This window comes from Callithrix jacchus, chromosome 2 (genome assembly GCF_049354715.1).
Source record: "Callithrix jacchus isolate 240 chromosome 2, calJac240_pri, whole genome shotgun sequence".
NCBI lineage: Eukaryota > Metazoa > Chordata > Mammalia > Primates > Cebidae > Callithrix > Callithrix jacchus.
Window position 1 is genome coordinate 48049623 of NC_133503.1, and position 14326 is coordinate 48063948.

Consider the following 14326-nt stretch of genomic DNA (forward strand, 5'->3'; position numbering starts at 1 on the left):
AAATAAAAATTTAAGATTATGACAAATGCATGATTATTCACCTACCAGTTTACTAGTAGTAATCCAGTTTGGCCCAAGTAAATTAAGTCTCAGTGCTGACTTAGAACCCCAGCTATAAGCTCTTTCACCACTCTCTGAATCCTTTCCATTTTTTGGTTTTGTTTTGTTTGTTTGTTTTTGTTTTTTTTTTTTTTTTTGAGTAGGAGTCTCACTGTGTCACCCAGGCCAGAGTGCAGTGGCCGGATCTCAGCTCACTGCAACCTCCACCTCCTGGGTTCAAGCGATTCTCCCGCCCCAGCTTCCTGAGTAGCTGGGATTACAGACGCCCACCACCACGCCCAGCTAATTTTTGCATTTTAGTAGAGATGGAGCTTCAGCATGTTGGCCAGGCTAGTCTCAAACTCCTGACCTCAGGTGATCTCCCAAAGTAATGGGATTACAGTCGTGAGCCACTACACCCGGCCCAGTTTCTTATTTTAGCCATAATCTGACTGAGTAAATACGGATTGTATTTATTTTTATATATTTATTTTTAGAGGCGGGGTCTTTGTCACTCAAGGCTGGAGTGCAGTGGCACAATCATAGCCCACCGTAACCCCAAGCTCCTGGTCTCAAGCCTCCCACCTCTGCCTCCTGAATAGCTAGGACTACAGGGTATGCACCACCACTCCTAGCAAATTTTTTTTCTTTTTAGAAACGGGATCTCTGAGTCTCACTATGTTGCCCAGGCTGGTCTCAAACCCCTGGCCTAAGCGACTCCCGGCCTGACCTTCCATAATGCTGGGATTACAGGCTTGAGCCACCCCCAGCCTCCAGATTTTCTTTATTCTGAAACCCAACCCTATTTATTTTCTGCCAGAGGAAATCCGTTTTTCACAGCGTGATAAACTAGCAAGTCTGACATAGTAACTATGTAAGAACTGCAAACACATAAATAACAGCCATATGGAAAGCATAGGGCTTATGTCAGCATATGAATAGGGTAGCGCCTTCCCACTCTGGCCACATGCTTGGTCAGCAATTTCCAGCACTTGCAGACACTGCAAACGGCTTCACACCCCTTATCTTACAAGATGGTTACAACCACCTAGAAAGGTGGAGCAGGACTCTTCGTCTGTGTTATAAAAGAGGAAACAGTGAGGTACAGAGAAGACACAGAGCTAATAACGCAGCGGTTGGACATAACTGAGGTCTTCAAAGCTTCAGTTTGTCTCTTTCACCCTTAACCCGCAGCTGGGCCCTGGTCCTGATGCTGAGGCCCCGAGGCGCGCACACCTGTGCCGGGCAGGAATGAACCAGCCAATGAGGAGCCCGCATGCAGGGGGCGGGACGGGAAAGCTGCCAATGAGAAAGCCGACCCCGAGAGACACGGAGCTAATGAGGGCCTCGTGCTGGAGAGGGACGGCTGTTCGGCCAATGCGGGGCTGGGTCTGGCGCGGCAGGAAGGCGGGACTGCCAGTGGGGCGCCGGGGCGGGGCGGAGAGCCGAGAGTCAACACGCGAGCGGCCGAATCCGGCGTGCTGCCCGCTTGCAGCCCGCCATGGCCCGCGCAGCCCCCCTGCTCGCCGCGCTAACCGCGCTTCTCGCCGCCGCCGCTGCTGGCGGAGATGTTCCGCCGGGCAAAATCGGTGCGGGAAGGACGCGATGAGGTTTCCAGCTGGGGAGGGCCGGCGAGTAAAGGGTTCTCAGCTCTCAGCTAGGTGGGGGTAGAGGAGGGCAGCTGGGCGAGGGAGGGGTCCTTGGGAGAGGAGGTGGGTGGAGGAGAGGGCGGAAGGGGACGCGGCAGGGAAGGTCCTGATGGGTCCGGGGCATGGCATGTGAAGAGGGCCACCTGGGACGGAAAAGAGGCCTGAGGAGGACTGGTCACGAATCTCACCGGGAGGTCCAGGATCACTGAGCATCTGCCGTGAACCTGGCTGTTTTCTAGGCACCGGGTGACAGAAGACAGAGAGGCTGGGCGATGGCATTCACAGAGGTTGGTTGAGGGCTGTCTGTGTAGCAGATGTGGTGCTCTAGTTCCTGCTGTGGGAAAAGCCCTCATAGTACAGGGAAGTCCTTGCTGAGCTGAGAAAGTACAGTGCATGCAGAGGAAGGGTGCTTCATCTCTCTTTGCGGCCCCAGGAGGGCTTCTTGGAAGTAACATCTAAGCCAAACCCCCAACCCAAGTCGATAGGAGACAGTCCTGGCAGAGACAGAACACTAGGTCTGCTGGAGATTTGCTGACAGAACAGGGAACTTTTAACAACAGTCATTTTGTTCATTGTGTGTGTGGTTTCTCCAATTCTTTATTTGAAAATGTTCCCATTTACAGCAAGAATTATATAGTGGTCATCTGTATGCCCACCACCTACATTCTGCCATTAACTGCTACTATACTTGCTATGTCACATAACTATCACTCATCCTTCTAGACATCCACGAATCCATCCTACATTTTGATGCATCTCCAAATAAATTGCAGACATCAGAAAACTTCACTAAAAACTTCATCGTGCATATCATTGACTAGAGTTCCATATGTGTTTACAGTTGCTTTTTTTCCCCTCCCTCAACAATTGTCTTTTTAACTACATGACTCGTGAAGATTTTCAAGTCCCTTGCACATAATATTCGCACAGGCGGAAATGCTGGGCTTCTTCGGTGTAGGAGGACAAAGGCCCTACTCCGCTATGCTACCCTCCATGCTCCCCAGTTGGCAGGAGTGCCTGGAACATCTCATAGAAGCACCGCAAACTTACAGGGTATAGTGCAGTGCTAAAGCCCTTTTTGTGTCAGAACCACAGCCCAGGCCATACAGGGTTAAGACTGAAGCATGCCAGGAACCAGTTTGAGACTGAGAATTTAGAGCTTTCCATGAAAAGAGAATCCTGAGGCTAAAGTAGGCAGAGACGCCCTCATGGAGAGAAGGTGGAGTTTGAGGCCGGCTTTGAAGGATATGGAAGAGTTAGGCAGGCAGTATCCATGAGTGACCATGTGTTCAATCTCTGCCCTTAAATTATTTGAATACAGTGTGGCTAGAGGTAAGCGGAGTGTTCTGTGGGAATATGCAGGGCACTCCCCTTTTTCTTTGCAACAGGCAACAGGACAGGACATTTCTCACCATTGGAGAAGGGATAGGACCTCCAGTCAGCAGAATTGCTGCATTGTGACAACATGGAGTATTCTGCCTGCCTCCTTCCAGCTGGCCCTTCTGGCCCCACCCAAGAGTCATCCAGAACAGGACACTTGGCAATGCCATACTGCCCTTTAGCTTTCTAGATTTTCCTCAGCCCTCTCACAGGAGCCTCTGTCCGCCCTTGGCGGTTTGGACTCTACCCACAAGAATGCGTACTTTCCTGTTAGGATGGCTTAATTCTTGTGCTCCTGCAGGATCAAATCTGAGAACCCCCATGTGGCATCAGGACCCTCTAAACTCACCCATATAGTTCCATATGCTGCCCTGCTCATGCTGGTCTCTTTGCAGAGCATGCATGCCCTCTCACTGACAAAACTGATTGTCCTCCAGCGTCTTGCATGAAATCTTATTTCCCTGAGAATCCTGTGTCCCGCACTCTCTGGGGCAGAATTCACTGCTTTCTCTTCAGGACTCCCTGGTACCCTGTTGCATTTCATCATGGTTTGTTGTAGCTAATTGCGCAGGAGTCTGTCTGCCCACTCCGTGCTGGCCTTCTGGGGGACAGAAGCCTATTTGATTTGTCTTTGTTCCTCAGGACATCTTACTGTAAATTAGAGAGTGAGTGTCAGTTGTGTTAAATGAGCTGGTTCACAATGAAATGCTGTCTTCTGCTTCCTGATCTTGGGCACCTTCTAGGCCTTAATATCAGTTTCTCTGGAGAAATTGGTAATTTGGGACTCTGCACATGGCGGGGACGGGAGCACAGTGGTTAAAATAAAAAGGTTATGTGCTGCCTTGGAAGTGGCTTTATAAGTACTGAGAGAGGAAGTGGTTTATTCTCTTAACACAGAAAAAATACTCCATGAACTCTACTGTCTGCCAGGATCTGGGGGCATAGTGACCATCCGCTCTCTCTCTGTCCGTTAATAACTTGAATACAGTGTGGCTAGGAGTAAGCAGAGTGTGCTATGGGAATGCACAGGAGGAACACCTGACTCGCCTCAGGTGGGTCAGTCAAGCCAAGCTATAGGTGACATCTGAGGGCTGTTAAAGCCAGTGAGACACAGGGTGATGGTACTCCTATCAAAAGGAACAGCTCAGGCAAGGCCCAGGCATAAGACAAAAGCTATACGACCACAATAAGAGAAGCCTAGACAGATAAGAAGGTGGCATCTTGGAAGGGTAAGGCAGGAAGTGGAGTAAGTAAATGGAGGCCAGATCATAGAGAACCTGGAGCTATCTGAGGATGGCCTGTCACTTCCTGGCAGCAGCTGGTACTCTTGAGTCCCAGTGGGTCCGGTAAGGGTAAATTACAACAGATTTTTTCCATTTTCTTTTTGGATAAGGCCGCTGGACTGTCTGGTGAGAGGAAAGTAGTGATTGAGATACAGATACATAATGGGGGAAAAGTATAGGTAGAGTGGTAGTCCAATTCAGTAGCCTCATAGCTGTTTACAGCTCTCTCACAGGACTGTTTAATGATTAGTGTCAGGCTAGGCACAGTGGCTCATGCCTGTTTCACTGTGTTGGTCAGGCTGGTCTCAAACTCCCGACCTCAAGTGATCCACCCCACCTCTGCTTCCCAAAATGCTGAGATTACAGGCGTGAGCCACCGCGCCCAGCGGGTACATTCCAGTCTTGACAAACACAGACATAGAGATGATTTAAGTGTCCGGTATAGGTTGGACTAGACCAGGGGTTGGCATACTTTTTCTGTAAATGACCAGAGAGTAAATACTTCAGGCTTTTCAGGTCATGCAGTCTCTGTTGCAGCTACTTAACTCTACCTAAAATGAAAACAGTCATAGACAATAAATAAAAGAAAGGGCGTCATGGCTGTGTTTGAATAAAACTTTTGTTTGCAAAAACAGGCGTCTGCCCAAATTTGGCCTGCAGGCTTTAGTTTGCCAATCCCTGGATTAAGGAGTGGTTTCCAAACACTGATCAGTGAACAGAACTGGTCAGTAACTTTTGACCAATTCATAGTGAAATAAGAAAACTAGAAGCAAAGTAGTGAGTTTGTATAAAACTAAACTTATTCTCTTTAAATGGTCATCCTGACTCAATATTCTTTGCTCGTCTTTTGCCGCTAAAATGCCTTTTTCTTTATGAAATCCAGGTTATAGTCAATGTTAGTTTTCAGGTTTCCCTTTGCTTATTATTAATGGCTCTACTGACAGTCTGCAAATTTCCTTCTGGAAATGTTATAAGCCTACAAAATTTAAGCACCTGGGAACCACCAGCACAGGAGGATGCAAAGCGTGGGCTGCAGCCTCTCACTCTGATGTTCTGTCTCTCTCCTTCCCTGCCTCCTGGGCCTGCTGACAGCGGTGGTTGGGGCTGGGATCGGGGGCTCCGCTGTGGCCCATTTCCTCCAGCAGCACTTTGGACCTCGGGTGCAGATCGACGTGTATGAGAAGGGAACCGTGGGTGGCCGCCTGGCCACCATCTCAGTCAACAAGCAGCACTACGAGAGTGGGGCTGCCTCCTTCCACTCCCTGAGCCTGCACATGCAGGACTTCGTCAAGCTGCTGGGTGAGTTGTCAGTCCTGGAGCTCCAGTGCCCAGCACCCTGGGGCTGGTAACAGCATTGGGCCCTTCTCAGACTTCCCAGACTGTCAAGGCCAGAAGGTGATGTGGCCCAATCTCCTCGTTTTACAGACGCAGCAGCAGAGACAAGAGAGGGGAAGGAACTTGCCTGAGGTTACACAGTGAGTTAGTTGCAGAGCCAGGATTAGAACTCAGGTTTGACTCCTAGGCCAGTTTCTTGCCCTTTCAATTTGCTGCCTCTAAATAATCTTGATCATATCACTTTCCACATGCTCGTGTTTGCCAGGCACCCAGCACCCTTCTGGGTGGTATATAGGCATTACCTCAGATCCTCCCTACCAACCTGCAAGATGAGTGTTAGATCTCCTCTTAAGGAAACTGAGGCTCAGATAATGTATAGATCTCAGCTAAAGCCATTACAGCAAGAGAGCTGGAATTGAAACCCAGCAGCATCTGTCAAATACACCTTCTGTTTGATGCAGAAACTCAACTTCTCAGAAGTGATGCTACAGGTGGTTTTACAGATGTGCAGAGTAGCATAGATATGAAGTTATTCATTACAGCATTGGTTATAATAGCAAAAGGCCAAGAGTATCCTATCTGCCTATTCGCTAGGACCTGGCGTTAAATATATTGTCTAACTACACAATAGGCTGTTCAGCAGTCAGAATGGGGAAGTTCTTAAGCCTAGATACAGGACAATCTCTAAGATATAGTGTATTGTTAAGGTGGAGAGCAGATTGGAACCATCGATGGTTCCAGTCCATGCTAATGAGATTACATGAGTGACAGAGGGACAACACATGAACCTGGGGGTGAGTGGGAGCCCTGTCAGATCAAGCCAGAGGAGAGGACAGGCTGGACTGGCAAAGAAGGTGACAGTATCGGCATGAAGTTGCAATGTGCCATGTGAGATTTGTGGGGGTGGGGAAGGAACAAGTCATAGTAGCTATATCTGTATTTAGGAATCCGCTGCTCTGTAAGTTGCAACGTGCAAGGTGGCGGTAAGAAGCTAGGATAACTTCCATGTGATCTCAGTGCCCAAGGCTACCATCTCAGAACAAGCCCAGTGGCTCTCAGCCCCTGGACATTCCGGACATAAAATCTGAGTTTCCCTTACTTGTGGATCCTGTTGGGGGAAAAAAAAATGTAAAGTGTTACATTATTTTCATTTTCATTCATTTATTGACTAGGTAGTCCAGCCATTTCCCCAGTGCATCTGTTCACTGTTTATAAACTAGCGGCACAAATGAACAAACCCCAGTGTTGGTGGTTCCTTTAATGGAGCCAGTCCATTTGCATCGAGAAGGCTCCAAGTCTTGAAGGGGACCTGAGGGACTCCTCTTTGTCTCTGCAGGGCTGAGGCACCGCCGTGAGGTGGTGGGCAGGAGCGCCATCTTCGGCGGGGAGCACTTTGTGCTGGAGGAGACCGACTGGTACCTGCTGAACCTCTTCCGCCTCTGGTGGCACTACGGCATCAGCTTCCTGAGGCTGCAGATGTGGGTGGAGGAGGTCATGGAGAAGTTCATGAGGTAGGGCTGGCGGAGCTGTGGGATGGCGTTCTGGGTGGTACCGAGAAAAGGTGGGGGAGGAAACAGCTTTGTGAAAAAGGAAAAGGTTTTTGCTGGATATGAGAGCCAGCACAATTCAGTGCAGGCTCAGAGCAAGCCCTCGCATGAGGAATGGCCATATTTGGTCCAGTAATGATCTCTCTAGTATTGTCACACTGACACTCATTTTCTTATTCTCCCTCTGCTACACTGATATTAATAAAAGCATGGGTTGCAAACTCAGTCACTTAAAAAGGGCTGAATTGGGATGTGAGTCAGTGAATCAGCAGGTAGAAGAGAGCAGAACAAGGTCCTCTCTGAAGGAGGCAGCCAGCCCTCCACCGCAGCCATCTGCAGCCAGCCACGTGCAAGGCCTACCTCATGTGGCTAGATCTACTCACAGTTCAGAAGAAGCTAGAATCCAGAGTTGTGTGTGTGAAATCTTTCAGTGTTTCCACATTGGCAGCCATTTCAGTCCACAGGCTGCATTTGCCCTACAGATGTGTTTCATTTGCAAGCCAATGAAACACATCTGCAAAGCAGATACAGCCGGTGTACCACTCATTTGCGAACTGTGTTGTCCCCATTTTTCCATCTAGAATAAACACCTTTCTTCACCACTCCTCTTATCCTTGGGCTCCAGCCCCCTCCCCTTCACCTTTGGTCCCATATATGGAGGGCAGGTGTTTTGTTCTCTCCCTGTTCATTCACTCACCAAGCTGTCACTCCACCTTTCCTCAGAGTCCTTCCCAAAGGTGCTCGCTGCTTCCAGCCCAAGGTGCAGGGGCTGTTCTTCAGACCCCATTGCTGTCTGCCTCCCTTCAGTGTCAGACACTTAAGTGTGGCCTGTGCCCTCCTTCCCTGGTTCCTGACACTTCTCCACTCCCTTCCCATTCTATAACTGCTGTTTATAGCCCTTCTTCCTAATATTCTCTAGATGTCACCCAAAGTTTATTTCCTTACCTCTCTTCTTTCTGATATTTTTCTCCCTTGTCAATTTTATCCAGACCAATAATGTTGACTGCTACCTTTTATAGGAGATGACTTCTCCCTGTCAACCCTAGTTTCCTCTTCAGTTACAGTCTCACATTTCCCCTTTGTAGACACCTCCCTCTGGTGTCCTATTGATAACCAAACTCAACATGTTTATAAAAATGGCCCTAGAATGGTCAGCATTTCAAAGGCCCACTGGTCAGGAAATCCATCAGTGGTTCTAATCCATGCTAATGAGATTACATGAGTGACAGAGAGACAAGACATGAGCCTGGGGGGTGAGTGGGAGCCCTGTCAGATCAAGCCAGAGGAGAGGACAGGCTGGACTGACGGAGAAGGTGACAGTATCAGCATAAAGTTGCAACATGTCATCGGGTCCTAGAAGCTGCTACAGAGCCAACACTATTGGAGTGGGGATGTGCCAGCAGGGGTGGGCTGTAGCCCACTGCCTGGCAGTCCCATCTGGGTGAAGAAAGGGTTATGAACTATGACCTCAGGCAGGAAGTGGCTCAGAGAGGTGATACAGTTGTTATTCAGCACAGTTATGATGTGAAGATTCCATACTGTGGGATAGGCCCACCACAGTCAGTGAACAGGCCGCAGGGAACATAACCAGCCTCCTCTCCCACCGCTCCATGTAGAGGAAGTGATGGGTTCCTGCTGGGCCTCCCAGGCACTATGACCCAGGGGCAGGTGTTCAGGCAAAAAGCCTTCTTCCACAAGGACTCCAGCTCTGTGTGTCTTCTAGGATCTATAAGTACCAGGCCCACGGCTATGCCTTCTCGGGTGTGGAGGAGCTGCTCTACTCACTGGGGGAGGCCACCTTTGTCAACATGACCCAGCACTCTGTTGCCGAGTCCCTGCTGCAGGTGGGCGTCACACAACGCTTTATTGATGACGTCGTCTCTGCTGTCCTGCGGGCCAGCTATGGCCAGTCAGCAGCGATGCCTGCCTTTGCAGGTGAGCGTCCAGCCCTTGGCCTGCCCGCCTGACCCTCCTCTGCCCAGGGTGCTCGTAATGGGCTGGAGGTCTCCATGATAACCTCCCCTTTATCCAGCTCATTACAGTCACCTAGGCACTCTGCTCCCCCATCCTGTTTGATTCTGGCACTGGCTGTGAGTTGGCAGGAGATGGTATCACCCCACTTCACAGACAGTGAAAGCAAAGCTCAGATCACAGGTCCAGTGTGTCTCTACCATTCCCAATTGCCTCATCATCCCTTGCATGTGTGTAAATGTTAGAGCTGAAATGATGCTCTGCTCTCTACTCTTTGGTTTCAAGAACTACCCTGTCAAGGCCTTTGAGCCACTGTTACAGCACCTGCTCTTCCCAGCTCCTGATGGGGGTGGCTTAGCCTGTGTATAGCTCTCTCTCTGCTAGCACAGACCACAAGAGTGGAGAAGGTAGGCTTCACGAGAGCAGGAATTCTTGTCTATTGTTCACTGATACATCCCAAACACAGAACTCAAGTTGTTTTAAAAAAGAACAGGGACTGTATTTGTTTCCTAGGGCTGCCATAACAAAGTAACACAAACTGGGTTGGTTAAACACCAGAAATTTATTGTCTCACAGTTCTAGAGGATAGAAGTATGAGGTCAAAATGTTGGCAAAGTTGGTTCTTTCTGAGGGCTGTGAAAAAACATCTGTTCCATGAGTCTTGTTTAGTTTCTGGTGATTTTCTGGAAATGTTTGGCATTCCTGGCCTGTAGATGCATCGCCCTGATCACCGTCTTCATCTTCACTTAGCATTCGCTCTGTGCATATGTCAGTCTCTGTGCCTAAATTTCCTTCTTATAAAGATGCCAGTCACACTGGATTAGGCTCTATCCTGATGACCCCATCTTAACTAATTTCCAAATAAAGGTTACAGTCACAGGTACTAGGGAGAATGTTTTCAACACCCCTGGTGGGGGGGGGCACAATTTAATCCATAACATACTAGGCATTCAGTGTATTTTTGTTAAATAAATGAATGAAAAGATTTACAGTAACAAGCACCTCCCTGGTACCCTCGATACTATTCATCTGGCTCTGCACATGCTGGTTCCTTCTCAGCCTTCAGGCCCTGCCTCAGTGTTCCCTCAGTGTGGCTTCCCTGCTCACTCAGTATCTTGTGTGTCTCCTTCATAGCATTTTTGTATAGAGATATATAGAATTCACATACCATATAATTCACCCATTTAAAGTATATGGTCAGTGGTTTTTAGCACATTGGGAGTTCTGAAACCATCACCACAATCAATTTTAGGACATTTTTTCACCCCAAAAAGAATCCCCTTGCCCTTTAGCCCTCACCTCCCCAGCACCCCCTAGCCTCCCAGCCCTTCAAAACCACAAATCTCTCTCTGTTTCTGTGGATTTGCCCAGTCTGGGCATTTCACATAAAACAGACCTCACAATATGTGGTCTCCAGGAGACGGCTCTTTCATTGAGCACAGTTCTTCCCCCATAGCGCTGTGTACTTTGTTGTGCTTATTTGTATGTTTGCCATCTCCCCATGCCCATGGTTGGGAGAGTTTTGCCCTGGTAGGGAGGCCCAATCAAATAGTACTGGACTCGCCAGCCCTACTGCCCCACGGCCCTGACAATCTCTCAGCAGCCCTTTCCCGCTTTGCCCAGGAGCCATGTCACTAGCCGGAGCCCAGGGCAGCCTGTGGTCTGTGGAAGGAGGCAATAAGCTGGTTTGTTCCGGTTTGCTGAAGCTTACCAAGGCCAACGTGATCCATGCCGCAGTGACCTCTGTGACTCTGCACAGCACAGGTGAGTAGACAGAGAAGGAGTGAGCACGCATGCCAATTCCCAGCTACTGGACACTCCCGCCTCCTTTGTACCTCATCCCTGGTCAGTGATCCCCCTGGGGAGTAGTTACAGAAAAGCATTGAGAAGCCCCAGCCCTGCCAGTGACACTAGAGGGTGCTGTTTTCCCAATTCAAATGTCAGAGCCAGAAAGCTGAGACTTCCATCAACCCAGCCTTTTTCTGTTGACTGATGAGGACTTTGAATGACAGCCTTGCCCAAGCTCCTTTAGCTGGTCTGCAGTGAAGGCAGAGCAGAAACTGAGTCTCCGGACTCCAGGCCCCTTGGTTCCTCTGCAGCCACACCTGCATGGAGACAACAGGACCCACCATCTAGACAGCTCCCCCTGCACCCAGGGCACCAGGGTCTTGTACCCTCAATGCTGGGCCCTGGTGGGGAGTTCAGTGGGTAGAAGCCAAGGGAAAGTTGACTTTTTTTTTTTTGACAGAGTCTCCCTCTGTCTGCTAGGTTGGAGTGTGGTGGTGCAATCTCGGCTCATTGCAACCTCCACCTCCCAGGTTGAAGCAATTCTCTGGCCGCAGCCTCCCGAGTATCTGGGACTACAGGCACCCACCACCACTCCAGGCTAATTTTGTATTTTTAGTAGAGATGGAATTTCTCCATGTTGGTCAGGCTGGTCTTGAACTCCTGACCTCAGGTAATCTGCCCACCATCGCCTCCCCAAGTACTGGGATTACAGGCATCAGCCACTGCGCCCAGCTGGGGAAAATTTACTTTGTGCTGTTTTCTTTCCAGAGGGGAAAGCCCTGTACCAGGTGGCGTATGAGAATGAGGTAGGCAACAGCTCTGAATTCTATGACATCGTGGTCATCGCCACCCCCCTGCACCTGGACAACAGCAGCAGCAACTTAACCTTTGCAGGCTTCCACCCGCCCATTGATCATGTGCAGGGCTCTTTCCAGCCTACTGTCATCTCCTTGGTCCACGGCTACCTCAACTCTTCCTACTTCGGTTTCCCAGACCCTAAGCTTTTCCCCTTTGCCAACATCCTTACCACAGATTTCCCCAGCTTCTTCTGCACTCTGGACAACATCTGCCCTGTCAACATTTCTGCCAGCTTCCGGCGAAAGCAGCCTCAGGAGGCAGCTGTTTGGCGAGTCCAGTCCCCCAAGCCCCTCTTTCGGACCCAGCTGAAGACCCTCTTCCGTTCCTATTACTCAGTGCAGATGGCTGAGTGGCAGGCCCACCCCCTCTATGGCTCCCGCCCCACGTTCCCAAGGTTCGCACTCCATGACCAGCTCTTCTACCTCAATGCCCTGGAGTGGGCGGCCAGCTCTGTGGAGGTGATGGCTGTGGCTGCCAAGAATGTGGCCTTGCTGGCTTACAACCGCTGGTACCAGGACCTAGATAAGATTGATCAAAAAGATTTGATGCACAAGGTCAAGACTGAACTGTGAGGGCTCCGGGGAGAGCTGAGGAACTTTCAGCCCCCACTGAAGATGGATCACACCCCACAGCAGCCCAGGACTGAATAAGCCATGCTCGCCCGCCAGGCCTCTCTCTGACCTCTCATGTATCAAGCATCTTTTCCCTCCAGTGTGGGTCCAGGTAACCTACTGTCTGCCTAACTTAAGGGTCCTCACAGTAGCCGCTGCTTTTTTATAAGGGGGAAAGTAAGAAAAGGAAAGGAAATCCAAGCTAGTATATTTGTTTTATTTATTTTTTTTTTAAGAAGAAATAAAAGTTCATCTTTACAAGGTGCTTCAGACTTGGTTTTTTAACTAGGAACCAGAGGACTATGATTATAAAGCAGAGAACTATGAGTCTAATCTTTTTACTGTTTTCCACTACGTACTCCCACAGTGGACAATCAGTTGAGGCAACTTACAGTAAAACATTTACAGAAAGTTACAAATCATGTAAAAGGGAAGATCAGAAACCCTAAGAAATGACCGTAGCTCCAGTTTATTGTGTGGACTTGCTAGATTTGAGGTACCTAGTTCGGAACTCACTAGTCATCATCTCCAAGCTTGTCAACATCACTGCATATTGGAGGAGATGACTGTGGAGGACCCAAGGAAGAGATGTGCACCTGAACAGTCGTCAGCATATCCAAGTTTCCTGGAACCAGTGGGAAAAGAGAAACCTGTGAGGCTGTAGGAACAGGGAAGCTTTTCCTTGGCACCTGGAGGAATTGACTATTCTCTTCCTTATGCAAAGATTGAGGAATGCAATAGTGCAAAGAAGACAAGTCCCCAGCTGATAGAGAGAGAGGTCATATCTCACACCACCAGGTGTTCATCCCCGCAGAAGAAAGAGAAAAGAAGGTGTTAGGTAGGATTCTTCAGAGGTTAGCCTGGTACTGCTCATCAGACACTAGCTCGAAATAAGAGGAAAATTATGCTTTGCTTTGCTTTTTCTACAAACCTTTAAAAATCACTCATTATAGAAAGGAAAGTAAAAGTCCGTTTCATTCCTTTTGGACCTGTTCTTTTCTGTAATGGAAGAACTAAGTCTTAGGCACCCAGGGACCAACAACTACATTAGAATCTCCTGGGGAAGGGTAGAGGGCCTTGAGAAAGATGAAGATACTTAAAGACTCGCTAAATCAGGCTTTAGGGAAAGGGCCTGGGGGCCCAGAGTAACAACACTGCCAAATTCATGGGCAAAATACCCTTCCAGTTGGTGGAGGCCCAAACTGACTCTGAGGTGATTTTTACTGTGCCAGGGTAATGGTAATGGGCAGTTCATTGAAAGAAAATAGAAGTAGTATGCACTTATTATAACTATGGAAATTATGAAACCAACACGTCAGTAAAAAGCTTTGTTTTTTTTGAGATGGTTTAATTCTTGTTGCCCAGGCTGGAGGGCAATGGCCTGATCTTGGCTCACTACAGCCTCCGCCTCCTAGGTTTAAGCAATTCTCATACCTCAGCCTCCCAAGTAGCTGGGATTACAGGCGTGAGCCACCACACATGGCTAATTTTTTGTATTTTTAGTAGAGATGGTGTTTCGCCATGTTGGCCAGGTGGTCTCAAATTTCTGGCCTCAGGTGATCCATTGCACCCAGCCAAGTAAGACTTTTTTTTTTTTGAGACAGAGTTTCACTGTTGTTACCCAGGCTGGAGTGCAATGGGCACGATCTCAGTTTACCGCAACCTCCGCCTTCTGGGTTCAAGCAATTATCCTGCCTCAGCCTCCCGAGTAGCTGGGACTACAGGCACGCACCACCATGCCCAGCTAATTTTTGTATTTTTAGTAGAGGCGGGGTTTCACCTTGTTGACCAGGATGGTCTCCATCTCTTGACCTCGTGATCCACCCGCCTCGGCCTCCCAAAGTGCTGGGATTATAGGCATGAGC

General features: G+C 49.0%; 1 protein-coding gene across 3 annotated transcripts; it reads left to right on the forward strand.

The window, feature by feature from the left end:
• Positions 1 to 1468: 1468 nt before the first annotated feature.
• PCYOX1L (prenylcysteine oxidase 1 like) lies at positions 1469 to 13441 on the forward strand. 3 transcript variants are annotated; one of them, XM_008987650.5, is made up of 6 exons: positions 1469 to 1700; positions 5444 to 5650; positions 7023 to 7197; positions 8957 to 9168; positions 10828 to 10968; positions 11761 to 13441. In XM_008987650.5, exons 2-6 carry the CDS (start codon positions 5626 to 5628, stop codon positions 12420 to 12422), a joined length of 1215 nt encoding a protein of 404 aa, XP_008985898.1. In that variant the 5' UTR covers positions 1469 to 1700; positions 5444 to 5625; the 3' UTR covers positions 12423 to 13441. The 3 variants fall into 3 exon arrangements, with proteins under 3 accessions (XP_008985898.1, XP_002744399.1, XP_078218735.1); XM_002744353.6 differs by having other exon boundaries at positions 1469 to 1628; XM_078362609.1 differs by lacking the exon at positions 5444 to 5650 and having other exon boundaries at positions 1469 to 1628.
• The last annotated feature ends 885 nt before the right edge of the window (positions 13442 to 14326 follow it).

What these genes read in the sequence shown, in the direction of transcription:
- PCYOX1L (XM_002744353.6), top strand. Translation starts at nt 1,541, where the DNA reads ATGGCCCGCGCAGCCCCCCTGCTCGCCGCGCTAACCGCGCTTCTCGCC. An exon ending in TGTTCCGCCGGGCAAAATCG is followed by an intron (nt 1,629 to 5,443) that starts GTGCGGGAAGGA and finishes GCCTGCTGACAG; the next exon opens with CGGTGGTTGGGGCTGGGATC. An exon ending in AGCGATGCCTGCCTTTGCAG is followed by an intron (nt 9,169 to 10,827) that starts GTGAGCGTCCAG and finishes CGCTTTGCCCAG; the next exon opens with GAGCCATGTCACTAGCCGGA.